The following is a 26515-nucleotide window of genomic DNA, read 5'->3' as shown; positions in this document are numbered from 1 at the left end:
GTCCGGGGCAGCGTGGCCGGGGCAGCTGGGTGTGGGGGACTCGGAGGCACGTGTCCCATCTAGGGGTCCACGCACACTTCCTTGCTCTGTTACACTGTAATTAAAGAGTGGTGAAAGCTCTAAGAAAGGCACCGAGTTTTCCTGCTCACTCGTTGGACACCGGCCTGAGGAAGGAGGACGCACCAGCCCGCCCGGCCTGGCCCTCCAAGGCCCCTCCTCTCCGTCCCCACCACACTCACGCCCACAGCCTGAAACCCCTCTGACTTCAGGGGGCCACCGGGCACCGCCCCCCCAGAAGCCCTTTCTAGGCTCCACGCCCCCGGGTCCCGTAGCCCCCTGCCCCCGAACCTGGCACAGGATGTCCCCAACTGAGCAGCTGTGCCTGAATGTCCTGCCCCAGCCCCACGTGTCCCCACACCAGGCCGGCGAGGGGATGGAGCGGGTAGGCGAGCGAGTGGGCTGCCGCATGCTATGAGTGAGCAGGTGCCAGGCTGCTGGGGAGCTGGCATCTGTGGGGAAACCCAGTCCCTTCCCCTCTGCAAACTGGATGATGGTTCAGTCCCCCAGGGAGGGGATGCACTGCCACCACACAGGTCATCGGCTCTTGTCCCTGACTACCGTGACAGACACCCCCAACCTTGCCCCCCACAGCGAGCCTCGCCCAAACCCGCAGGTGCCAGGAGCACAGCGGCCCCCACCAGCTCCTCAGCCCTTGAGCCCACACCCTGTGCCTGCCATCCTGGAGACTGTCCCAGGCAGAGGGAGAGTCACCGGGTCTGGGACACTGGAGGGAACACTGCTGGTGAATCTTGCAGACGACGTGGGCTTTTGTGCCTGGAAAACCCAGGAGGTTCTGTGGGGAAACTGCTACGGCAACAGGAAAATCTAGTTCAGGAGCAGCTGTAAAATTAACATCCAGAAATAAATGGCTTCCGTACATCCAACGGTGACCACTTAGAAGAAAAAGTGATAGCGAATATTCCGCCTATGACAGCAACAGAAAAGATTGCGTGTCCAAGACGTAGATTTAGTGAGAAAAGCACGAACCCGCAGGAGGAGAGCAGAGCACAGGCGTGGCCTGATGTTCTGGGGCGGATGCCTCGAGCCATCGACACGTCAGTTCTTCCTAATTCTACAAATGTAATACAATCCCAGTAAAAACCCACATTTCTGCAACCGTAAAGTTCATCTGGAAAAATAAACAGGCAAGTAACAGCCAAGAAAACCAGGAAAGGAAAGTGAAAGAAGAGCAGCTTTATCAGATCTAATACTGATGATCATTAAAACAGTGGCGTTAGCACATGAAAAGGCAGGAATCGAGCCAATGAGTGGGGAACCATAGACTTTTTCTAGGTGGTGCTGGGACAGCACAGCTATTTGGAAAGTAGAGTATAGTAAGGTAGACACGTCCCTCCTACCCTGTGCTTGCATCGATCCCAACCCTGTGAGACACAGGAGAAAAACCTACCAGAACTTCACAGGGAGGGCAGGGATGCCGGCTCACCCTAGGTGCCATGGAAGAGAAGATGGGGAAATTCAACTGTGTAAATTGGGGAAAACCCTGTAGCACAGCAGAAACATCAGCACGAGCAGACTGGGGAAAGTATTTGCAATATCGCGCAGAAGGCCAATGCTCCAATTAGAGAAAGGTCTAAAATCGGGGAGACATCAAGGTCAAAGTTGCAATGGAAAAGTGAGCCAGAGAAATGACGGACTGTTCACGCCCATGCCTCCCACATGTTATATGTACACATATGCAGACATATCCCTTAAACAGGGAAAGGATGCTTATTTTCACTCAAAATAAGGAAACTGCAGATCACAGCCACACCTATTCACCGGCCATCTCGGAAAGCTTGACCACACCCTGGGCGAGGATGCTGGAAGCGGCTGCTTAGCAGTTAGCGGAGCATTTGCCCTTCACTCCTGAGCCCCACGTGTGCAACAGCTCCCGGGGAGACTGGCAGAAACCGGGAGCACGCGGGGTTCCCTGTGCTGGACCTGATGGCCGAAGGCGGGGAGGCCCCGGGGCGGCAGGAGCAGGGGCCCCGCCCGGACTCTGGGTGAACTGGCTCCCGGGTGACCGCCAGCCCTCAGGTGTGTGCAGGAGGGATGGGCACACTCGGCCCCGGAGCACGGAACCAGGTTGGGGTCCGGTCAAAAGACAAGGGGGCAATCTGAGCATCAAAACTGCCAAAATCAACATGAAAAATCTAATTGATTCACACACTCTGAGCAAGTTTAAAAGACCACGAGCTCATATTGATACTGGAAAAAAAAATTTTAAGATGAAAGAGCAGGGAGGGAAGGAAGTGGCCTCGGGTGTGCTGGCAGTGCCGGCCGCCCGCCCTGGCAGCCGCGCTCAGATAAGAAGTGAGACCGAGAGCGACACTCAGCACTTTGCATCCGCCTTCCCGTAAGGCGGCCCCTGCCACCTGCCGCCTGCCGCCTGCCGCCACTCACTTTTTCCGCTCCCCTGCTCTGCCCCAGCCGCGTGTGTCACCGGCCTGGCGGGGCGTCGCGCCCACCTCCCGCCCACACCCGCTCCAGCGGGTCAGTCCCTGCATCAGCGTCTGTGCATCTCACAGAGCCACAGCGTCCGGGAGTGGGGAGAGGGGGAGGGCGGGTCTCAGGGCTCCCTGCTCCCAGCCTGAGACCCCAGCAGCCCACCAGGTTCCAGGTGCTACCTAGCCGAGCCCCACCCTGGCAGCCCCTCTGCCCAGCAGGACACCCCCTCGGGCCACCTGTGCCCTCCCTGTCCCCAGCTGCTGTGCTGGGAAGTGGGGGTGGCCGGACACCTCACCATAGGAGTCCGAGGTCCCACAAGGCCTGCGGGACGGGCGGGCGCTGTGGCCAAGGCCTCCTGGCAGCAGAGGGGCTCAGGTCTCAAAGGGAACCCAGCCTTGGGAACAGGGAAGCGGGGCTGTCGTGCGGCGCCTGGGCTCTCAGCCCTTGTGGGTTGGTGGTCTGACGTGCACGGTTGCCCCTATGGTCTGAGTGAGGTTCCTGAGTGTTTGGAGACTTCAGAATGAGGGGATCCCCCTGAGAGTGACCAAGGCGGTGCGGGGGACCCTTCCCGGGGGTCCTGTACCTCGACCCGGTCGGGCTGCCCCATCCGCTGGGGGGAGCCTGTGTTCCTGGCTCCCGAGCCCACTGACTTGGGTGGGCAGGGGTGGGGAGGTCCCCACAGCCCTCGCCTCCTGCGGTTTGGGGTGCCCTGCACTCGCCGCAGGTCAGGGCCGCCTCTGAGAGCCACTTTAGGGGAAAGATGTGTCACCGCCCCGCAGCCCTGCGTCTCAGGCCCCGTTATCTGAGCATCACAAGGCGCTCGGCTGCTGGGCCCTCGGGCGGGAAGAGGCTCTGGGCCAAGGCACCCACACGTCCAGGCAGACGGCGCCCAGCCTCACATCCGCCCCGAGGGGCGCCGGCCCCCGGTGGCCTGCCCAGTGGGCACCGAGCCACACCCAACACCCGCCAGCTGCTTTGACTTCTCCCAGCCAGGGGTCCCAGTGGGGGTCGTAGCTCCTCTAGATTCAGCTCCTGTTGGTCCTTTGGGCAAAATGGGGCTGGTCCAAGGGCACGGCCTGAGGGCGGGGCCTGGGGGGGCGGGGCCTCAGGCACACGTGCACCAGCATCCCACCGACCCGCGGCGGCAAAATCCATGATAGTTTTTTGTTTTTATGTTTTTATCTCAGTCTGAATTCTGAAAATATACTATCAAATTCTATTATTCGGCCATTTAAAACATTAACTAATTAATTTCAAAAATTCTGTCCACCCACATTCATAGCAGCGTCATTCACAGTAGCCACAAGACGGAAGCAACCCACGTCCGTCAACTGATGAAGGATAAACAGAATGTGGTCTGTCCACATGACAGAATATTATTGAGCCTCAAAAAGGAAGGAAATTCTGAGCCACGCTACACTGCGAATGAACCGTGAGGACACGACGCTCAGTGAAATAAGCCAGACACAGGGGGTGGACACCTATGAGTCCCTTCTATGAGGTACTTAGGTCGCCAAATCATAAAGACCGAAAGTAGAATGGAGGGTGCCAACAGCTGGGGACGAGGGGTTGGGAAGTTCATGTTTAGTGGCGACAGTGTCAGTTTAGGAAGATGAACATGGGGCTGGGGTAGAGAATGGTCATTGCCACAGCTGTGGCAAGTCAGAGGCTGGAGAGCCGGGCGAGCCGGTGCTGCAGCTGGGATCTGAGCTGTCAAGGGCAGAATCCCCTCTTCCTCGGGGAAGCTCACTCTTTTCTCATAGGGCCTTCAACTGGCTGGAGGAGGCCCCCACGTTATAAAGGATACCTGTGCTTTCCTCAGAGTCTGCGGATTTAAATGTTAATCTCATCTAAAAATAGCTCTGTGGGCAGCCTCCCTCCTTCCCACCTTCCAAACACTCTTCAGAGACGGCACAGGGTTTGCAGACTAAAGAAGACTACGGCCCCGCCCCACCCCACGTTCATCATGGTTTTATTCTCGGTGCCGCTCTGAGCGCACAGAACCTCTCCCTTCTTCCCTGTTACAGACACTGCCGGGGAAGGACGCCGGCCACCCCTGGCACGGTGGTGGGGAGATCCCACGGCGGGAACCTGCAGAGCCCTGCGTTCTGTCAAGGAGGAGGAGGAGGTGAGCAGGCTCGGCGGGAAGGCTCAGACCCCGCTGCGGCCGCGACGCTCATGCTCCCCTCCCCTGCGGGTCCACGCCAGCAGTGCAAGCACAAGCTCACGGTCACCTGGGAAGGGCAGGCCGGGCCACCGTGCACCCATCAGATTGGAAAAAGGAAAAAGGCAAACAGCGTGCAAGAAAACAGCCTTCTCACTTGTATGGATAGCTTGTGAATTACTACTCCTTTTAAGAAAATAGTCTGCTGTTATCTATTAGAATAAAAAACTACAGAGATTTTTGCTCAGTCACCCCACAGTTGAGAATCCATCCTCCAGAAATCAGTCTTGGTTTGTAAAGACAGATGTTAAAGATGTGCACTGCAGCTTTGTTTGCAGTGCAATAATAATAATAATAATAGAAGCCATCTGAATGTCCCCGACAAGGAAATGTTGGCTGGCCCACGTACATCGATGCTCTAGAACACATCGTGCAGTTACTAAGAAAGCACGAGCTAGGATGCGAGTCTTAAAAGGCGTCTGTGTTGTTGTCTGGACTCCGCAGGAAATGGACCCCAGGATGGAGGTTTGCAGCTGGGGCCACTGGGGTGAGGGAAGTGGCTGTGGGCCACACCAGACCACAGCGACTAGCCTCATCCGCAGGGCACGCGGCCCGGCCAAGCACTGCTGCACTCGGGCGGTCAGCTGCAGGACCACAGTCATGCGACTATTTCACCCTGGTGCAAAGGGAAACACGTCCATGTATGTTCCCATTTATTTCCTCTTGTATGAACCTTGGGAGGGGAGCGGGCTGCTGTCACCTTTAGGGGCAGAATGGGGAGGGCTGAGACTCTGGGTTGACTAATTAAAACAAGCACTTGTGGCCACTGAAATTGTTTTAATGACCCACAGCGGAAAACATTCAAAAGACTCAATGTGGGAGCCACCAAATGGACTGCAAGCTGGTCTCTACCCCGAACTGTGGGATCAGCACAGGCCGCTGAGCCTCAACTTCCACATCTGGAAAATGGACATAATACCTGCTTCACAGGGGCTTTGATTTATTAAAGGGAATGGAGTGCACAAAGTATGTGACACACAGGAGACCTTCTGTAAGTGTTTTATCCTTTCCCTTCTGCGCACACACAGAAACGGAGCACAGTACTGAAGCCGAGAGAGGGACGGAGGAGAGAGACAGCGCGGAGGAGGGAGGGAGGGAGGGAGACCCAGAGAGACAGAGACAGAGAGACAGAGACAGACAGAGACAGAGACAGGTGGGGGAGGGAGGGAGGGAGGGAGGGAGGGAAAGCCAGAGAGAGAGACAGACAGACAGAAAAACAGAGACAGAGACAGAGAGACATGGGGGGAGGGAGGGAGGGAGGGAAAGCTAGAGAGACAGAGAGAGACAGAGAGACATAAAGACAGAGACAGAGACAGACAGAGAGACAGAGACAGAGAAGGAGGGAGGCGATGACTGCAGCCAATCAGTCACGGCAAAGACAGAATTAGTGAGTTGGAAGAAAAGTCAAGAGTGAAGCACAGAGACAGAAAATGATGAAAAACACACAGAAGAGAGTAAGAAGCATCCAGTGAGAAGGGTAGCGTTCAGGAACTCGGGTCCCAGAAACTCTGGAGTGGGACTAGGCAGCCAGTGTCGCCTGTTGGCGTCTCCCGCGGCCACTGGAACAAACTTGCTTACAGCAGCACAAACTCATCCCCCTTCAGCTCTGAAATGGGTCTCACTGGGCTAAAGTCACAGTGTCCACAGGGCTGGTTCCTTTTGGAGGTCCCGGGGGAGAATCCGCTCACTGCCTTTTCCAGATTCCAGGGGTCACTGCATCCCTTGGCTCCAGGCCCCTTGCCCATCTTCAAGCCCAGCATCGTAACACCTGCTCTCCCCTCTGACCCTCTGTCCCCCTTCTAAGTGCCAGCCCACCCAGATAACCCAGGACAGTCCCCCATCACAAGACCCTTAACTTAATCACAGCTGCGAGGTCCCTTTCTCACGAAGATCACACACTCACAGGTTCCAGCGGTTAGGACGCTGACACCTTTGGGAGCCTGTATTCTGTCTACCAGACATCACGTCTCTTTCACATTTCCTTGGAGGTCCTGCCGGTCCAGTAAAACAAGGAAAGGAAACAAAAGGAACAGCATTGGAGAGGATACAACGCAACGGGCAGTCTGCACTAGAACCCCCAGCAAGGCCCGACCCGGCCTGGGGACAGCACCACAGGCGCATAACAGAGCCTGGGGAAATGCCCAGGGCCTGGTCCATCAAGTTGGAACCGAGGAAGGAAGGAAGAGGCTGGGAGAGCACAGGGCCATCCCAGAGGGCCTGGGGGGTCAGATCAGCCTGGGGGGCAGTGGGAGGAGGGGGCAGAGGAGCAGCTCCTGTGGGGTCAGGCTGGGCCGCTCTGAGGACCAGTGGCCCCGGAGGCTAGACAGCTGGGCACTGCTCGAGGTACAGTCACCCAGGACCAAGGAAGCCAGGGCCACAGGCCCCAGCAAGGTTGAGCCCTGCAGGCCAGCATCTGGATCCAGGCCCAGAGAGCGGGGAGGGCCATCCCTAGCTCAGCTGCCCCCTACAGCAGCAAGCACCAGGGGCCCTGAGCCCTCGGGGACCAGCCAGAGCAGGTGCAGGTGGCGACAGGCCTCGGGGGTGGGTGAGGACCGTTTTAGGAGGGGGCCCGAGCTGCCCTGAGCCCAGGGACTCTCCCCACAGCCTCCCTCCCTGCCCGGGGGTGGGTCACACCTGGGGAAGCCCTAACCCAGAGCCCTCAGCCGCGGCCTAGACCACGAGGAGCCAGGATGGGGCCCCCCGAGGAAGCCACAGCTCTGGGATGGACCCAGTCACCGAAGGCCAGCTCTGCTCACTTGGGAGACCTCACTCCACGGCTGGCCTGCGTGGGGTGCTCGACGGAGGGGACTCACCGGCCCGCTGGGAGCCCCGTGGCGGGAGAAGCCTGCCCAGGATGCAGGTGCAGGAGTGGGAGGCTGGCCGCCTGCCCGCCGTGCCAGCCAGGACTCGAGCCGCTGCCACGGCCCCCACACAGGGGCAGCCGGGACCTGCCCTGGCCGGCACTCTCCCTCCCCCAGGTGGGACAGCAGCGCTTTCCCGAAGTTCCACAAACAGGGCAGCCTGAGTAACAGGTGTTTGTCCCCTCCCGGTTCTGGAGCCAGAAGCCCCACGTCAAGGAGTCCCAGGGCCGCGCTTCCTCCCCAGGATCCAGGGAGGGTCCTCCTGCCTCTTACCTTCCGGGGGCTCCAGGTGCCCGTGGGCCTGTGGGCACGCCCCTCCAGTCCCGGGCTCCATCTTCACATGACTTCTCCCTGACGGCCCTTTTCTCTTATGAGGACACTCACTCCTGCCTGACTTAGAACCCAGCCTAACGCAGGATGGTCTCCTCTCAATCCTAACCTTAATTACATCTGCAAAGACCCTACTTCCAAACAGGTCACAATCTGAGGTTCCAGGTGGAATTTAGGAGACACTAATCACCCAGTCTGGAAGTGAGTACAGGACACTGCCATACATACCTGTGACCTCTGGGCCTCTGGAAAGCCCCACCTGCCCGTCTTTGCTGGTTTCTGTGGCTTAAACCTGAAAACAGAAAAGCAGACTTAAGCCACTGCCCAAAAGCCCCAGGTAGAGGGGCTGTCCTTACGGGGGATTGAGGTGGCCTGGAAGTGGTGGGGGGTGCCTGGAGCCCAGTGGTGACCCCTGAAAGGTGGCCACCCCTGCAGGGACGGCTGACAGTGAAGGAGAGCAATAAGGGGGCCTCCCGGCTCCCAGGGGACTGGCTGTTCTGAGTTCCCTGGGGACCCTTGGGCCGCCACTGCTCAGAGGCTTCCTGGACGTCCCCACCCTTCGGGAAGACCGTGTAAGACGTCATGCTGTCCCAGAGTCCAGGCTAAGGAGGTGACAGGAACTGGGGCCATCCAGGGACACCCCCGAGAGGCTCATCACGCATGACTGGCAACTGGGGAAACTGACCAGCCCCGGAAGGTCGCCCTGCAGGGTCCTCATCATGGCGTATTGGGGCCCGTAAACAGAGCTGGTGGGGAGGGTGACAACGTGCTAAAATGAAGCCGTATTTTTTTTTTTTTAATATTTTTCATTCCTATCTTTTTTTTTTTAATTCTTTTTTTTTTAATTTTTATTTATTTATTTATTTCTTTATGGCTGTGTTGGGTCTTCGTTTCTGCGCGAGGGCTTTCTCTAGTTGCGGCAAGTGGGGGCCACTCTTCATCGCGGTGCGCGGGCCTCTCACTATCGCGGCCTCTCTTGTTGCGGAGCACAGGCTCCAGACGCGCAGGCTTAGTAGTTGTGGCTCACGGGCTTAGTTGCTCCGCGGCATGTGGATTCCTCCCAGACCAGGGCTCGAACCCGTGTCCCCTGCATTGGCAGGCAGATTCTCAACCACTGCGCCACCAGGGAAGCCCCGTATTTTTTTAAAAAGAATTTCTTCAAGGAATCAGAAAGAAATGCCAAAAAGATAATCATAGTTGTGGTGGGCAGAAGGGTCTGTGTGGGTCACTTTTTTCTTTATAGTTTTATACATTTCCCACATTTTCTACAATGAACGCATTTTATTTTTATAACCAGAAAGAAGATGTTACAAAGAAAAGGAAATAAAAAGGTGCTTCCACGAGGGCACAGAGGGCCGGTCCTGGGAGGTAACCCATCCAGGGAGGGGCAGCTGCCCCCACTCCCCACCGGCCCCTCCGACCAGCAGTGCAGAGACCACGCAGATCTGGGGCTGCCACACAGAGACGGCTTTTCCTGTCCTCCTCCTGCCCCGCGGCTGGCAGCCCCCAGCACTGGAGAGTCTAGCTAAGGGGGGCAGACCCCACAGTGACGTGGCTAGAGCACTGGGGACCCTCCCCAGGCTTCGACGTGCAAAGAACTGAGGAGAGACACCCCTAGACAGACACGCAGGATCCCTTTATTTCTTGTTCATAAGCCAGAAAAAAGCCAGCAGAGCAAGAGGAAAGAGGAAAATGGTACAGGCGACCAAGCACCGCGGGCTAGGCTAAGGATCCCGGCGCCACCCTCCCACCGCCACAGCCCCCAGCCCCTGCTGTCGGCCTTGGGAGGGGGCGGGGTGAGCCATCCAGGGCCACCCGTCCGTCCACCCTGGGCCATCCGGGCCATCCGGGCCACCCTCCCTCCCAGCTGCACACCTCCTTCCTAAAGACCAGCCCTGCTTGGAGACTGTTACAACTGAGCTTCTGTGAAATTCAACGAGGTCCCTCAAAAACACCCTCACGAACCTCCACGGAGAAGCCAAGGAGCAAAGGCGCCTCTCCAGGCTGGAGCCCCGTCCAGGCCTGGGTCAGGGTCACGCCGACACCCCCGCCCCGCCACCTCCCAGCATCCTCCGCCCCTGCTCTCCTCCCCGCTCCTCCTGGGCCTGGCCAGAGGCCCATCAGGAGGGCCGGCAGCGCCCCGGAGGCTTGTCCCCAAGGCTGGGATGCCCGGCGCCGCCCTCACGTTCCCCAGGACCTCCTGCAGGGAGAACATGCAGAAGGAGATCTCCTCGTAGGAGACCCCGGTCCCACTCTCATACAGACAGGCGAAGGTCAGGGCTCTCTCGGGGGTGGGCCTGATGGATGCCAGGTCAGAGTAGCCACTGGGGCCCTCGTGGGTCGCCCAGGGCTCCGTGCCGCTGTGGGGGTCCGGGAGGACCGGCTCAGGCGGATGCCCATGTGGAGCTGTGCCCTGCGCCCCACCGGGTGGGAATACAGCAGCCACGTGGGGCTCTGAGACAAGGCCGAGGGGGGACCGGGAGCTCGGGGGTCCAGGCCCCCCTGTCCCCATCAAGCCCAGGCCCTGGGCCAGGCTCACCGAGGCCATCCCCACATCCCTCTGTCCCACCCAGCCCCCCGCCCCCTCGGGTGTCTCCAGCGCCCTCCTTCCTCTGGGGGTTCCTGGGGCCCAGGGCAGAGGTGTGGAAGGTGGAGGGGGTTCCTGGTACCCATGGAGCACCCCTCATCCTCCAGCCTGCTGGAGGGCGGGGCCGGAAAGCCCACAATGCTGCCCTGGCAGCCCCCGGCGGTCTCGGCCAGGGCAAGTACCAGCTCCCCAGGCAGGAAGGAGGCGCCCTCGTCTACACTGAGCACCTGCACATGGCTGCCCAGGGGGCTGCAGGCATTGCAGTAGAGGATGCCCCCGGCCAGCCCTCTGTCCACCACCGCCAACTGGCCCTCGCCCGAGCGCAGGTTGGGCACGAGGCCCCCGTGGTGCCAGGTGCGGCGAAGGAGTGGGGGTCGGTCCCACAGATCTCACCGAAGCACTCTCGCCGGTCCACGCGGTACGTGTAGGCCAGCACCAGCAGGCGGCCCGAGCCCAGCCGCACGCCATGGCTGGAGCCGACAGCAAACGTGGCCCAGTCTGCAGGGAGGAAGGGCTGCTGGTCCCCACGGTCAGGCAGCACCACCACCCTAGGGGACGGGGAGGATGGGGGACAAGTGCTCGGGTTAGGGGACAGCTCAGGAGGCAGCCATCGGCTCACTGTGCCCCCACCGTCCACTCCTTCCGGCCACCCCCAGGCTGTACAAGCCTCTTGGGTCATTAGCAGGAGCCACGAGCCCAGGCAGGCCGCAGGGCCAGGTTCTCAGCGGGTGAGCGGGAGGCCAGCACCCAAGTGTGCGCACTGCCCAGGCAGAGGGACAGCTGAGGGCGGGAGGGTCTGGGCAGCCCCTCCTGGCAATGGGCTCCAGTCCCCTGGGGCGGGGTCCACACCAGCAGACAGCTCTTTAGATCCGCTGTGTCCTGTCTGGGTCTCAGAGCCTGCCCCACCCCTCTGTTTAGCTCCTACCTGCCAGGGCCTAGGTGACCCCTGGGTCAGCTTCCACATGCCCGGGTCGGAGTGGCCCCGAGGGCAGTGGATGGTCAGGCCCTTGGGGAAGGGGCAGCGAGAGCAGAGGGAAAGCTTTGGTGTCAAGCCGACCTACCCGGCTGCAGCCCTGGGCTGGGCCCCGGGGGAGGGGTGAGAAGGAAAAAGAGGAAGGGGTAAAAGAGATGACCCACCTGGGGTTTAGGGCCAGAAGGGACCTCAGCGCTCAGACAGAGACAGGCTCGGGAAGATGACAGAGCCTGCTGGGCGCAGGACTGAGGGGTTCCGGGGACAGGACGGGGGCGGCCCAGTAAACGGTGTCGGTGGCGCTTAGGCTGGGTGCAGAGCGAGGCGGGAGCTCCAGCCAGGCCCCCCTCCACCGCCGGGGTGCAGACCCCCACGCGGTGCAGAATCCCATCCCCGCCCCGCGCGACCCCCTCCCTGCTCGGACCCCCCTTCCCCCGGACCCCCGCGCCGTGCAGACGGGCGCCCACCTACCCTGCTCGGCGCCGCCCACTGCCTCCGCCGTGAGGTCCCGCGCGCCACCCCAGCTGCGCCCCGCGTCCCGGCTGGTCACGCAGCAGAGGCGCGCGGCGTTCTCGCCCGCAGCGATCTGCGCGGCCTCGCGGGTGCGGCCGCGCACGGCGATGAAGAGGAAGACTGGCCGTGCGCGCGACGTGCACCGGGCAGGGGTTCCTGGAGCGGTGCTCGTCCAGGGCCGCCGCCCCCAGCACGCGCGCGGTGCCCCACTGCGGGGAGGGGGCCGAGCCTCAGTCCCCAGTCCTTCCGCGCGGCGCGGCCCCCGCCGCCCACCCCGGGCTCACCCGCACGGGGCCCCCAGCCAGCGTGCCGGTCCTCTGCACCAGGCGGTGGGCGTGGGCGTCGTCGGGGCTCAGCCGCTGCTCCGCGAAGGCCAGCAGGGTGGGCCCAGGGGGCACAGGCAGCAGTGAGGGCACGCGGTACGTCAGGCCGGCCCTCTTGCCCTGGAAGAGCACGGTCCGCGCGGGGACACGCGGGGCCCCATGCTCTGCGGGCGCGGGCCCAGGACCCCAGAGTCAGCGGGGTCCCTCCGGATGGGCGAGGGTTTTCTGCGGGTGCAGGTGCCCTGCCCCTGACCCCGTCCAGCCTGCCTTCCTGTGCCCACCCGGAGACCGCCCTGTCCCAGGGCCCCTCACCCCCGTCCAGGGTGGTCCCTCCCCGACGGCTACTGCACCCCAAATGTCTGGAATCCGCGCCGTGCTCCTCTCAGCATGGCCCACGGAGAGGGAACGGGTTGGTGTCAGGAGCAGGGTAGCCTGGCCAGAGCCCCTCGACGCTGCCCACCCGCGTGCTGGGGACTTGCGGTCATCACAGAGCCTGCCGGGCAGGAGGCTGCCAGGGGGACCCCAAGGCTCTGGACAAGGAAGGGTTCAGTGTCCCCAAGCAGGGGCCCCACAACCACAGGAGCCGTGCAAACAGACACGCAGAAAAGGACACAGAAAGACACGAAACACGGAAACATGGGAGATACAGAGGAAGACACGCTCACATGTGCCGCACCCAGACGCCAGGCTTCCGCTGCCATCACCCTCTCAGACCTGGGGTTCTGGGGGTGGCCAGGAGACGTAGAGAGGGTTGCCTGCTGACCCAAGGGGGGTCCCAGCAGCTCTCCTGCAGATAAGGGTCCTGAACTCCAGGCCCCAGCGGGACATTTGCGAGGTAGGGGACCCGCCACCCTGCCCCCCGGGCTCCTGAGCAAGGCTGGGGGACGTGGGGAAGTCCAGCAGAGCCACCCCTACCTATGGGGTACCCCAAATAGCTCACACGTGTACCCCAAGAGAGCTAGGGGCGGTACAAGCCAGTGGGGCAACAAGAGGGACCCCAAGGAGGCCAGAGAGGTCACCACCCTGCCGTCCTGCCCCTGCCCCCTCCAGGCAGAAAGGAACCAAGTGTGGGGCGGGGGGTTTAGTCTGCAGGAGGGGGCAGGGGTTTGAACTTGAAAAGCAGCGGCTCCCACACAGTGATGGGAGGAAGATGAGCGCCCTCCACGACGGAGCCCCCCAGAAGCGGGAGCACACCCAGGAGAGAAGCCAGGCTGGGGGACAGGGGGTGGAGGCTGGGTGGGCTTCTCAGAGCTGAGAGCTAAGAGGGGAGGGGCGGGGGGAGACCACAAGCCAGGCACCAGGAGCGCCCCAGCAGGAGGGAGCGGCGCAGGGTCCAGCCACCATGAGGAAGGCCACAGCCCAGGCCCCACGAAGCCTGGCTCCCTAAACCTTGGCTGGTCCCCCAGCCCCCTGGCCCACGGGCCCAGGTTCCTGCAGGGGTGACGGGGTGTGGCCTGGGCGGCCTTTCTTGGGTGGGGTCACCTGAGGGAGGCTCACAGGGGCGGGGCCTAGGGTGCGGGTGCATTGGGGGCACACACGGTCTGCAATCCGACGGCCCCCTGCCGGGGGTCCCGTTCTGATTCGCACAAAGGTGGGCTGGCCAAGCCCCCACCAGGGATGGCAGTGAGTCTGCTCCCCCCAGCGCAGTGGGGTCCAGGGGCTGCGACAGGAACCAGAGGTGTCTGAGCAGCTGAGGGCCAGACGCAGTGGTAACTAGACAGGGTGCTGGGGGGAGGGGAGTCCCTGTACAGCGAGGCCGGCGCACATCGAAGGACACAGTCAGGATGGAGAGTGGGGTGACGGGAATGAATGCACACATACACCTCCATGCCCGAGGTCCCCGAAACAGACAGACACGCCCACCTCTGCCCAGGACCGCCTGCTCCTGGAAGGCTCCCTGGGGCAGTGCACTAGCCCCACCGCGCTGCCCCCCGAGCCCAGCAGACCCCTGCCCAATGCCAGGTCCACCCACCTCACCATGCCTCTGGGGCTTCTGAGAGCAGCTTCCCGTGTCCTGGAAGCCCTGGGCCCCCACCCCCACTCTGCATCCAAGGGGCAATTGTGCCCAAGCAGGAAGCAGGTGCAGGTGCCACATGTCCCTCCAGGCTGAATGGACACAAATGGGACATTCTCTGCATTTGGCTTGCTCTGCAGGGCCCAGGACCGCCAGGAGCTGGGGCCAGCAGAAGCAGGGGGCTCAGGTCCAGCCCCCACCGTGGGACGGAGCGGCAGGGATGGAGGCTCCAGCAGTTAGCTGGGCCGTCGGCTCACTGCACAGAGTGGGACAGGCTGCCGGGCGCTCAGAGCACCTGTGCCCGGGCCGCGCCCTGGGTTTCTGCAGAGCCCCAGAGTCTCGGGGGGGCCCTCAATCTGAGAGGAAGAGCAGGCCTCCCAGGCTGCTGGCCCTGCCCAGCTGGGCCAGTGCAGCAGGTTCCAGGGGTTTGGCTCGACCAGGACGGCCGTAACCCAGCGTTCAGGGGAGCCAGCACCCGTAAGCCTCCATGCCCATCTACCCTCCCCAGCGGGGCCCCCCCCAGGGGTGATGCAACACAGAAGGGGAACCGAGGCCTGGAGAGGAGATGGGACCTCCAAGACAGTCTGGTCGCCTGGCCCTGGACCCAGGCGAGTTATTGGGGGTCATTCTGCCCCAGCAGGGGCCTGCCCCGAACTCCTGCAGCCGGTCCTGTCTGGGCTCCACCCTGGAGCACGAGCCAGCCCAGGTCGCCTGCCCCACAACCTCTGGGCCAGCACGTTTGTCCCGTGGGCCTGCTGGCGCTGGGCACACTCAGCCTGCGGGGCTATGAAACACACACATACAAAGGGCATAGGCCTTTTGCACACAAGATGGGCAGACTTGGCTGTGTCACCTCAGGATGGGTCTCCGGCCTAACCCGGGTGTCCTGTGCCCTGTCCAGGGCAAGGACTCAATTCAGACACTTCTGCCTGGTGAAGCGTCACCTATGGGCCCAAGTGATCGTGCTCACTGGAGCGGGGCCCCGACACCCAGCCTACATCTACTCCATCCTCTAAATCTACCCCGAGGCCCTGCAGGAAGTCGTCCCATTGCGGGGGGCCCATGTGGCAACTCTGGCTGAGGGCCCTCCGTCCACAAGCCCATTGCCCTCAGGCCAAAGACAGACAGGTCCTGGCCCCCGAGGGCCGGGAATATAGGTGAGCAGGGAGGGGACTCACCGGGCCCCGCAGAGCTGGCTGCGGGGCGGCTGCAGGAGTGCTTGCCTCTCCGACCCGCTCACAGGCAGAGACAAGGGCCCACTCCGTGGCCGGGAGCTGGGAGCTGGCCGTGCCCCAGGGCTGCGTCAGGATCCAGGACCGTCCCGCCAGCCATGCGACTGTGGTGCAGCACAGAGAGGGGTGGGGGGGTGAAGAAGGGCAGCCAGGAGGGGGCAGTGTCTGGACAGGGCCACACAGGGCTCCTCTCTGCTGGTCAACTGGCTCCACCCTGGGCACTCACCCTCCAACAAGGCTGTGCTGGGGTCGGGCCGCCACCAGGGGCCACAGCTGACCTCCGTGGGGGACACGGGCATCAGCTGCCCCCAGAGATGCCTCCCACGAGAAGCCAAGTGAGCTCTCTGTGGTCCTTCACACCACGACCTGGGTGCCTGCCTGCCGTTCCCTCGGCCCCCAGGATGCCAGCCCCTTTGGCCCTCATGGGCCCCACATCCTACCCCTGTGTCTGGGCCACCATCTCCTCCCCGTGCCGCGGCCACACAGCAGAGCCGGGCACCGGCAGGGCAAGGCGGGGCGGGGTGGTGCTGGCCCCGTGGCACCCACTCTACGGAGGTGGCTCAGATGCGGCACACATCACTTCTGCCCCCTCCAGGGGCCCCAGGACGTCTCCGGCCAGCAGCCCGTGCCCACATAAAAGCCCAGGGGTCTGCCGTGAACGGAAAGGGGAAGACAGTGTGAAGGAACAGTTCACACAACCTCCCGCCTCTAGAGCCCCATCCAAACCAGAAGGCAGGGTCTACCTTCCTCCCCTGTCCCCCAAGTCCAAGCCAGGTGCCGTCTCACAGGCTGCCTGCTGAGCACCCAGGCCCCGGAGAAATGGGGCCTCCAAGTCCCTGCATCACCTGTTCGAAGCCCCCCAGCCAGAGCAGGGCTGTCTAACCAGGGTGCCCGGGGGCCACAGAAGGAGGCGGCCCGCACACACACGCCTTGTTCCCTCTCTCAGGGGTTTTCATGTTTTAGTTAGATGCCAGCTTTTTTAAACCTAGAGATTTCACATAAAAATCTGTATTTCCAGCTTCTCTTGAAAAATCAGACGGTCTGTCTCCCCGGCTTCCCCCACTCCCATGGGCACCACTGGCTGGGACAAGCACACCCCACCCCAGTCACCCGCAGCCCTGCTCACCCACCCTGACCCAGCATCACAAGGCCTGGAGATGCCCCTCCGGAGAGGAGATTCACAGACTCTGCACTCCCAGCTTTACTGGTTGTGTAGGACTTAGCGTTTTAAACAACTGAGTTTGTTTTGGATGGACACCCAGACAGATTGTTTCTGAAGTTCTCTGTTACAAACCACATACACTTTACGTTGTGATAAATACACCCAATTTTCCCTCCAAAAAGACAGTGCCAGTTTACATTCCTGCCAACCTCAAAGGCAAGAGTAACCCCCGTTGAGTTTCTATGGTAACTTCGTGTTCTTGGCTACTGTGCCACTGAGCACGGGCCCACGTCCGCGGTCCCAGCGCTGCTGGCCTGACACCCCCTCCCCTGCGACAGTCCGCTCTCCGCATTAAGCAGCAGCAATGCTTTCTGCTTATCCTGGGCTCACTCGCTTGCCCACGTCGGCGGAGTGCGGCGTCTGGTTTTCTTTGGGGGTTCGCAGAGCTGCCTGATGCTCAGGGCAGTGATTTGCTTTGAATCTTTCTTTAAATCGGGGTCATTTTTCCCATTCTTTGCTTGGCTATAGGTTCTCACCTATGGCCCTTACTCTCCTTCCCAGACTCCTATCAGGTTGGCCCATCCTGGATCTGATTCCCCGTCTCCACTCTCCCTTGGAATTTCCTCCTTTGCATTTTCCTCTGGGTGGAGGATGGAGGCCCCTCCGGAGGATCCCCTGGCTGACCCTGGCTCTCTGCAGTGTCCATCTATCCTTCACGGTCTCTATTCCATTTTTACAGAAGTCATTTTTTCTGTTTCCAAATATTCTCTTTTATTCTCAAGTATGCTGCAATATGTCCTCTAATCTTACTGAAAATTCATTCTTCTTAAAGTCCCTCCATTAGGGGCTTCCGTGGCGCAGTGGTTAAGAATCCACCTGCCAATGCAGGGGACACGGGTCCGAGCCCTGGTCCGGGAAGATCCCACATGCCCACATGCCGCGGAGCAGCTAAGCCCGTGCGCCACAACTACTGAGCCTGCACTCTAGAGGCCCTGCGCCACAACTACTGAAGCCTGCGTGCCTAGAGCCCGTGCTCCGCAACAAAAGAAACCACCGCAATGAGAAGCCCGAGCACCGCAACGAAGAGTAGCCCCCGCTCGCCACAACTAGAGAAAGCCCACGGGCAGCAACAAAGACCCAACACAGCCAAAAATAAAATAAAAATAAAATAAATAAATGTATTAAAAAAGAAGTCCCTCCATTAAATTATGCCTAAGGGATCTGCTGCCTGTCCTGGGGGTGGGAGTCTCCTTTTCTTTGAAATGCTGATTCCCCTGAAAAGTGCGGACATGGCCGGACGCAGGAGCACCTGAGCAGCTGCCAGGGTCTTCAGGGCTGAGGGCCCCACGTGGAAGGAAGGGGACCCCAGCACCAGGTGGACAGGCCAGGCTAAGCCTCTCAGCTGAGTGTGAGACAGTGGCCTTGTCGCTTGGGTGCTCCAGGCGCCCCACTTTTCTCAGGGCATAGGGCCCATGGTGCTGGATGTGTGCACCCCACTCTAACCACTGCACCCCCAAGCAGCCAGGGATCACGTTCTGCCAGGCAGGGCATCCTCACTGTCTCCCCACAGCCACAAACAGGGGTGCCTGGAAGCCCTCCTCTGGGATTGCATCCTGCGTGGTCTCCACAGCAACCAAGGGTGCACTGGCCCATCCAAGCTCTCCAGCAGGTTTTCTCCTTCGCTGGACATTCATGGAGGGGGGCTATCCCAACAAAGAGCTGCAGCATTGACCTGTGTTTGGGCTAAACCATTTGTCTCATAAGCATTTCTAACGTTTCTCAATCAAAAACCGTTCTTCAGTTGGAAATAAGCCTCCTACAGCCAAAGATGGGAAGCTGGGCATTCCAGACCCTTCCAGACCCAGCTCCCCAGGCCCATCTTCAAAGCACTGCCTGTGGGTGTTGAACCAGTGTCTCAGTGACCAGAGCCGTGTCCCCATGGCCGGCAAACTGAGGGGAGCACCTCTGAGCTCCTCAGGGACCCAAGCCCTCCAGATTCCCTGGACTCCTGTTCTTCTGATGGACAGTGTGCTGACACGTAATTAAATATCCCTCACTTTCCTACCTGGTAAGACTTTTCTATTTGATGGATAGGCTCACGTCATCAGTCCAGGTGTGCCCAGTGTCCTATATTTGGGATCCTCACCAAAGAGGTCGCCTCCAAGAGGGTGGATCAAGGGTGGTCTCTTCACAGGCGTCTTCACCCTGAGGACTGGTGGTCTGGCAGGGCCTGGGTCCCCCCGATGCCCCAGGACACCCCCCGAGCCTGAGGCGGTGCCCAGGGCCTCCCAGGGATGACAGGAGAGCGGCTAGACAGAGTCCCCGGCGCCATCCCTCCAGGCCTCCAGGACGTGGACGTTCTTGGGGGGCTTGTCGGGGAACTGCAGGGTGTACAGGCGGGCCACGTACTGGAGCTCGGGCATGACCATCCTCTGACACATGTGCAGCGTGAGGTTGTAGCCCAGGATGTCGGCCCTGCCGGATTGGTAGGCGCGCCGCCGGCGGTCGGTGACCTGCGACTTGCCCTTGGGCGCGCCATCCTGCAAGCACAGGGCCGCCAGCCCGCGCAGCCGCTCCCGCCGCCGCTCCTTCGAGCGCAGCTGCCGCGGGCCCAGCTCTGCGCGCAGCCGGGCCCAGAAGGTGCGGTCCAAGTGCTGTTAGAGGCGCCAGTCCAGGGCGCGCCAGCGCTTAGCGCGCTCCTGGCCCGCGGTCGTCAGGCTGGCGACGCTGTGCGGGCTGCGCAAACTGAGCCTGCAGGCGACCACGTCGTCCAGCCGCCAGCGCAGCAGGCGCCTCGGCAGCACCGTGGACTCGTCTAAGTGCTCCGCGATGAGCACCAGCCGGAAGCGCGGCTCCACGTCGGCCAGGCGCGCGCGCACGTAGCCCTCCTCGGGCGGCACGTCGTGGTCGGAGCCAACGTCGAACCACATGCTGTTCCGGGCGTAGGCGCGGCGCAAGCCCAGGCTCGGGTTGTAGTAGGTCCGCGACGACGCCAGGAAGTCTTCCAGGCTGGCGACGCCCCTGAAGGCGGGGACGTAGCCCTTGTAGTAGATGAAGGAGGACTCCAGCTGGAAGACGGGGTTTCTGAGGATGGGAAAGTAGGTGTCGCTGGGCATGACTTTCTGCACCTGTTCGGTGACAGAACGGGAAGGGCTGGTGACGCTCCGGACTCCTTCGCAGCGGCCCCCCCGGAGGCAGGTGGTGTCTCCTCCCCCGCTCCCCACCCCACAGCACACCTGAACCTGCCCCCTGCGCTCCGCCCCATCGCCTCCCCGACCCGGCCTCCCTGCATCCAGTCCAGGCCTCCTGGCTCCCCTGGCCGCGACTCTCCACCAGCACCCGGAGTGACCCTAAAACACCTAAAACCGGGCCAGGCCCCTCACCCCCACCCTTCCCCCTCACCCCCGCTAAGCCTTTCAGAAGGAGGTCAGAGAAGACCCCGGGAGGAGGTGACCTCTAAGCTGAGACCCGAATGACCCAGAGAAGGAGCTGTGAAGAGCCTCCCCACCAAAGGGGACAGCTCGTGCAAAGGGCCTGGGGTGGGAAGAACTGGCGGGTTTGGGAACCAGGAGGAGGCAGGAGAGGAAGAGGGAGAGGGCGGCAGACCCTGGGGTGCCCGCCGCAGGCGACTGGCAGCCAGGGAGGGGGCCGCGGGGGCTGCGGGGGGCCTCACCAGCCCCCATGCAAGGTTCCGGCCTGGTCCCTGACGCGCACACCCCCACAGCGTCAGCCTCTCCGGTCCCGGCTGGTCACACTGCAAAGCCAGGGAGCTGCGCAGGCCTGGACCCGAGCCCCGCCCCCGGGAGCCCCGCCCCCGGCCGCACCTCCCGCTGGTTGAGCCTCAGGTGGTCGCACATGATGTTGAAGCGCCGCTCGGGGCTGTCCTGCTCAACTCCCTCCACGTAGCGCGCCAGGAAGAGCCAGGGGTAGCCCAGGTAGAAGCGGCCGCCGGCCGGCAGCGCCACCGCCAGGTTGTGTGTCTCGGCGAAGCGGAAGAGGGTGTTGAGCACGGTGCTGCTGGCCGCCTTGTGCGTCTTGAGGAACATGACGTTGGTCACGGGGGTCCCCTCATCCTGGCCCCCGAGGGGGCTGGGGGGAGAGCACAGCCGCCATCGGCCAGGGAGCCCCCGTGCTTCCCCACCCGGAGACCCCAACCCAGCAACCCCAGAAGCTGGAGGCCCTCAGACCTTCTCCCATCACCGTGCTCCCACAACCCACACTCCTTGAACTGGCGACACCCCAACCCAGCCCCATCACTGAGCTCCCCTTACCCTGGAGACCCCAGCCCTGCAGCCCTGCACGACCACCGGCACAGACACCGTTGCTTCGTGAGTGGCCGCACCATCTGGCCCCGCACACTGCAGGCTGGGCTCCCAGGCCCTGGCTCCCCGCCCCCCCAACCTCCTGTCTCGCTCCGAGGCCACCGGCATGGCTCTGGCCCTGCCACCCAGGCCCCGTGGCTGGCGTTTCTTGGCTGACCCTTCATGCCGAGGCCAGCTGACCTCACTGCAGGGCAGGAGTGGACGCCGGTGCCCACTCCCGTGATCCCACAGTGGCACCCACCCAGCTGTGGAAGCCAGCCTGGAGCAACAGGTGCCCTCCCTGCCCCAATGCAGGGCCCCAAAACAGGGCCGGTAAGAGTGACCCAGGAGGGTGGGGGACAGGATGCAGAGGCTTGTGCCAGCCCCGGGGACAGTTGAGGGGTAGGCAAAGATACCCGGGGGCTTTGACACTCCCCCCTCTCCTGTGGACATCAACCAGAGGGGTGGGGGCTGGCCTGGGGCTGGAGGGCCCTTCCAGCAGCCAGGCTAAAGCACTGGGCCTGGGTGGCCATCGGTGTGGACTCTGGGCTTCACAGAGGTCATACCACCAACAAGCAGGGGAACAGCGGTCCTGACCTCCCCAGCCCTGCCTCGCCGTCACCCTCTGCCCAAGACATCCCCAGCCCGGGCCCAGAGTCAACCCTCCCGTAGCCCTACCCAGAGGCCTGGGCAGCTTACTGCCCATGGGAGACACTGGGAGGCCCCCGGGAGACAGGGTGACTGTAAGGAAGGGCCCACTCCTCCATTACAGAGGAGAGACTGAGGCCCTGAGAGAGGCGTGGCCCACCACCGTCACGGCCAGTGCTGGGTGCCTCCCAGAGGTGGGCAGACTGGAGTCCCGCTACTGCTCTGGGAGGGGGCAGCGCCCAGACCTCAGGCTACCTAACTCTGGACTCACGGCACGAGCAGCCCGACGTCCACATGGAGGAAGCCAGCCAGCAGGAACACCGTCAGGGCCAGGAGGAGGATGGCCCAGAAGCACCTGTGGGCAGGGGGAAGCCCTTCAGCCCCCAAGTCAGGGGCCTGGGAGGAGCCAGCACTGCCCACCCCCATTCCTACCCCGTCCACCTCCCCATTGTCCATGTAACAGCTTGTATCCAACACCTGCTACTGTGCGCTGGCCCATAGGGGCCCTGGGGTGAGGGGGTGAAACCCGGGATGGGCATGAATCATCAGACTCTACCCCCACCGGGTCCCCCTACCACACCATCCACTGCTCAGAAGCCAGAAGAAGCCAAGAGGGGAACCCACTCCCTGGGGTGGGGGGCAGAGAAGGGTGATCTGGTGGGCAGAGGTGAAAGCAGGTCCGGGGACCCCCAGCCCTAAGCAGGGCCCCCGAGAGACTGTGGCACAGCAAGGGAGGGAGGGGCCCACCAGAGGGGAGCCTTGGGGGACCTGCCTAGGTGCCAGGAGCTTGGCACGTGGGGTGCAGGCCGTGGTCCCTGGGCCAGAACACCCAAGGGAAATGCTGTGACCATGTCAGGGAAGAGACAGAGCTGGGACAAGGGGCGCTCCTCGGAGCTGGGCAGTGACCGCCTCCTATGTCCTGCCATCCCGTGGACAAAGAAGCTGCAGTGGGTCAGCCATGAGGGGCCTCCCTGGCCCTCACCACCCCAAGGGCCACTTCGGACTGAGAAAGGGAGAGGAAGCCCCAGCCAGTCTCGGCTGTGTCAGCCACCTGCAGGCCGCCCCTAATTTACATCCCCAGCCTTGGCTTGCCCCAAATCTCCACTGGGGTGTCCAAAGGCATCGCAGCCGCCAAGGTCCACACCACTGCTCCTGCCCTGCCCTCCAAACCCAGCCCACCCACAGGGGACAGCGGCTCCTTCCACCTGCTCTAGCCACATGGCCCCCCATCTTCTGTCTCGACCCATGCCGCTCCCAGACCCTGGGGGCCTAGTTACTCCCACCTGCATCCCTGCCCCCCATGGTCCACTCTCCCTCAGCAGCCCAAAGGACCCTTTTATTAAAAAGCCCAAGGTGCTCAAACCCTTGATTAAACCCCTTAATTGAAAAGGCTCTTCTGCTAAAACCCTCCAGGAAAATGCATGTCTTCCCAGCAGCTCCCCAGGCCCCCTGCCCCTCCCCCCCCACTCTGCAGCCACTGCCCTCCTCCTGCTCCTCAAAAATCCAGCCCCAGGGCCTCTGTACTCACGAGGCTTCAGCAGGGGACACTCTTCCCAGTTACTGCACGACCCACCCCCAGCTCCTCTGGGCTCGGGCTCAGGCTCGGGCTCGGGGTGGGGGGTCTCCCCAACCTCCCTGCAGCACTGCTCACCCCACCCCTCGTTGTCTCTCCCTTCAGCCTCACTGCCACCTGAGGGGGTTGCATATGCGTCTGTCTGTTTGTGGTCTGTGCTGCCCACTAGCGTGTAAGCTCCTCGGTTCCTGGAAGGGCAGTTGGCATGTGCAAGGTGCTCAGCTCGTATTTGCTGAGTAAGTGAGTGAAACCAAGCACACGTCCCCTCCCCCAACCGCGGACCTCCTGGTTTGAGCTGGCGTGGGATGCAGGGGGAGGGGAAACCATGGGGCAGGGACAGGTTTTGATGTGGGGGGAGCAAATCTGTTGAGTGTGAAATGTCCTGAGACACCCAGTGCAGATGCCAGGCAGTGACTAGAAAGGGAGTCTGGAGCTCAAGGAGTTGCTGGGGCCAGGACACACATTTGCAAATCAGCATAAAAACCCATGTCAGTTGGAGCCTCGGCCGCAAGAATCAGAAAACAACGGTGGACTTTCCTCACCAATCTAGAAGCTTGGGAGGGAAGCCGCTGGTTCTGGCAGACTGAGCCCCACCACGCTGAGGATATTGACATCTCTCTCTCCACACATGTGGCCTCATAGTCACAAGATGGCTGCCAAGCTCCAGCCATCACATCAACATTTGGATCAGCAAGAAGGGAGAAGGGACAGGACCAGCCATGATAAGGAACCAAAGGCCTTTTAGAAGCCTCTAGCAAACCTCCACTTCCATCTTGTTGGCCAAAATTCGGTCACATCGTCACCCCCAACTGCAAGGGGGTGCTGGGAAAGCATTATTTAGTGTTTACAGCCTCTGTGGTGGTTGGGGGTGGGGCGGGGGGGAAAGGAGAAGGTGATGGGTGTCAGCCTCAGCTATATTTGTGTAGCTCTACGGGAACGGTGGGCTGCAGCCTGGGCCTAGCTGGGCTTGCCCTGGAGGCAGACACATCTCTGAAGGAAATACAAGTGGCCTTCTCGCACGTGGCCTGGCTCGCGGCCCAGGGCCCCGGTGTCCCAGTCAGCAGCAAGAACAAACCGCAAGTCAGGCCTGCTTAGCCCAGATGTTCAGGCTGCAGACACGTTCCGGATGTCTGCATACGGAGTTCACGACAGGCGGCCCTGGACACAGAGCCACCGTACGGCACTGCCCCACCCTAGCACGGCCTCAGTGGAGTGTTGGCAAAGCCACCGTCTTCGGGGCCTCCTCAGCGGCTGCGGCCCCCGTTTGCATCGAGGTGTTTTGGCCCCGATTTTCCAGCGAGCGGGACGCCAGGTGGTTGCTGGGTAGAGGGCCACCGGGACCCCTCACTTGGCCGGGACAGCACCTCCCCCGTCACGTCTCACCGCTCCTTTCCCTCCTGCAGATGGGAGCAAGCCGGGGAGACAGGGCCTGTCCCTCCGCCTGAGACAGCCTAGGGGCTGCAGCCTCTTCTGAGCTTCTGGCCCCCGTCACACCTGGCGCACGGCCCGACCATCCCACCAACCGGGCGACGCGGACGGCTCAGCATCCTGACCTCCTGCAGACGAGAGATGCCTATGCAGACCTGTGTGTGCTCGCCTTGACTTTGCCAATAACAGCATGAACCTTGGCTTCTGAGCTCCTGAGGGGAGTGACCCTGGGAGGAGCCGCCCAGCCCAGGCACCCGTCACCACGTGGGCGGGTGCCTATCACCTGTTCCCAGACACCTGGGAAGATTTCACAACTGCCTTTCGCAGGTCGGTCCCAAGTTTCACAGCCTTTCCTTTCATAGCCTTTCCAACACCTTCCTCGTCCACCTGCTTCCTGCTTATGAGTCAGAGCCAAGTCCCTGGGCCTCTCCTCAGGCTGATCTGAGGTCAGAGGGTGAGCTTTAGACTTCCCCAGTGTGAAGAAGGAGAAGGAAAAGAAGGACAAGAGGAGAGTCCTCCTGGAACCTAACTCTGGGACCTGAGTCTCCACGCAACCGGTGCCCGGCAGGGCAGGCTGTCCCTCGGGCTCCAGCAACGTGGAGGGGCAGCTGGTACCAGGAAGGCCTCTGGGGGGCGGGGGATGGAGGGCATGGCAGGGGCTGGAGGGGACGAGGGGGGTCGTGCCACACAGGCCATGGCCTCTCAGTGCGGGAGGGGGCAAGTCACAGGTGTGAGGGGACCAGATGACATACCTGCACTCAAAGAGCTTGGCACCTGGAGTGGACCCAGGGATGAGCTTCCTGATTGGACTGGGGTTTCTACATAGGGCTTTACGGGATACATAAGAGTGTTACAGGCAACTAGAGGAAGAGGAATTCTAACCAGGGGGTAACACGAGGGAGAAGAAGCCTGGAAGGAAAGGGCAAAGCATGGCAGCTCCACTCGGGGTGGGGGTGACACTAGGACAGCAGGGAGACCCGACCCAGGCCTTAGATGAACCACTCTTTTTTTTTTTAATAGAATTATCTCTTTTCATTTTATTTAATTACGTAATTTATTTATTTTATTTTTGACTGCGTTGGGTCTTCGTTGCTGCACGCGGGCTTTCTCTAGTTGTGACGAGTGGGGCTACTCTTCACCATGGTGTGCGGACCTCTCATTGTGGTGGCTTCTCTTGTTGAGAAGCACGGGCTCTAGGCGCGTGGGCTTCAGTAGTTGCAGCACACAGGCTCAGTAGTTGTGACTCGCAGGATCCAGAGCTCAGGCTCAGTAGTTGTGGCGCACGGGCTTAGTTGCTCCGCAGCATGTGGGGTCTTCCCGGACCAGGGCTCGAACCCGTGTCCCCTGCATTGGCAGGCGGATTCTTAACCACTGCGCCACCAGGGAAGTCCATATGAACCTCTCTTAACCCTCCTGAAACTGAAACTCAGAAGTGGATTCACACTGGCCCGCACTGCTAGGCCAGAAATGGCTGTTCATGTGCTGCCCTGTGGGACCCCCCTGGCCCCCTGGCCCCAAGCAAGGCGTAGGTCCCACCGCCCACAGCTGCGGCCGCCACTCCTCTGCTCTGGGGGAAGGAGATGGCCAGACCTCTGCACAAAACAGTCTCGAAGTTTAACATAATCCCCCAAAGAGAAATTTTAACTAAGAAGTCAATTCTAAAGTTCAGAAGGGGGGCTTCCCTGGTGGTGCAGTGGTTAAGAATCCACCTGCCAATGTAGGGGACATGGGTTGGATCCCTGGTCCAGGAAGATCCCACATGCCGCGGAGCAACAAAGCCCGTGCACCACAACTACTGAGCCTGCACTCTAGAGCCCGCGAGCCACAACTACTGAAGCCCG

General features: G+C 61.5%; 1 protein-coding gene across 1 annotated transcript; it reads right to left on the bottom strand.

Moving 5' to 3' along the window:
- Window positions 1-10043: 10043 nt before the first annotated feature.
- NEU4 (neuraminidase 4) lies at window positions 10044-15861 on the bottom strand. The gene is given in 12 exon segments (XM_057551370.1): window positions 10044-10093; window positions 10096-10296; window positions 10299-10394; window positions 10397-10532; window positions 10534-10871; window positions 10874-11008; window positions 11952-12115; window positions 12117-12202; window positions 12278-12480; window positions 13072-13231; window positions 15509-15666; window positions 15789-15861. Coding segments are annotated over 12 exon segments (1800 nt in total).
- Between the last annotated feature and the right edge of the window lie 10654 nt (window positions 15862-26515).

Source organism: Balaenoptera acutorostrata, chromosome 8 (genome assembly GCF_949987535.1).
Source record: "Balaenoptera acutorostrata chromosome 8, mBalAcu1.1, whole genome shotgun sequence".
Lineage (NCBI taxonomy): Eukaryota > Metazoa > Chordata > Mammalia > Artiodactyla > Balaenopteridae > Balaenoptera > Balaenoptera acutorostrata.
The sequence above is the reverse complement of the archived record's forward strand: the minus strand, read 5'-3'. Positions and strand labels throughout refer to the sequence as shown.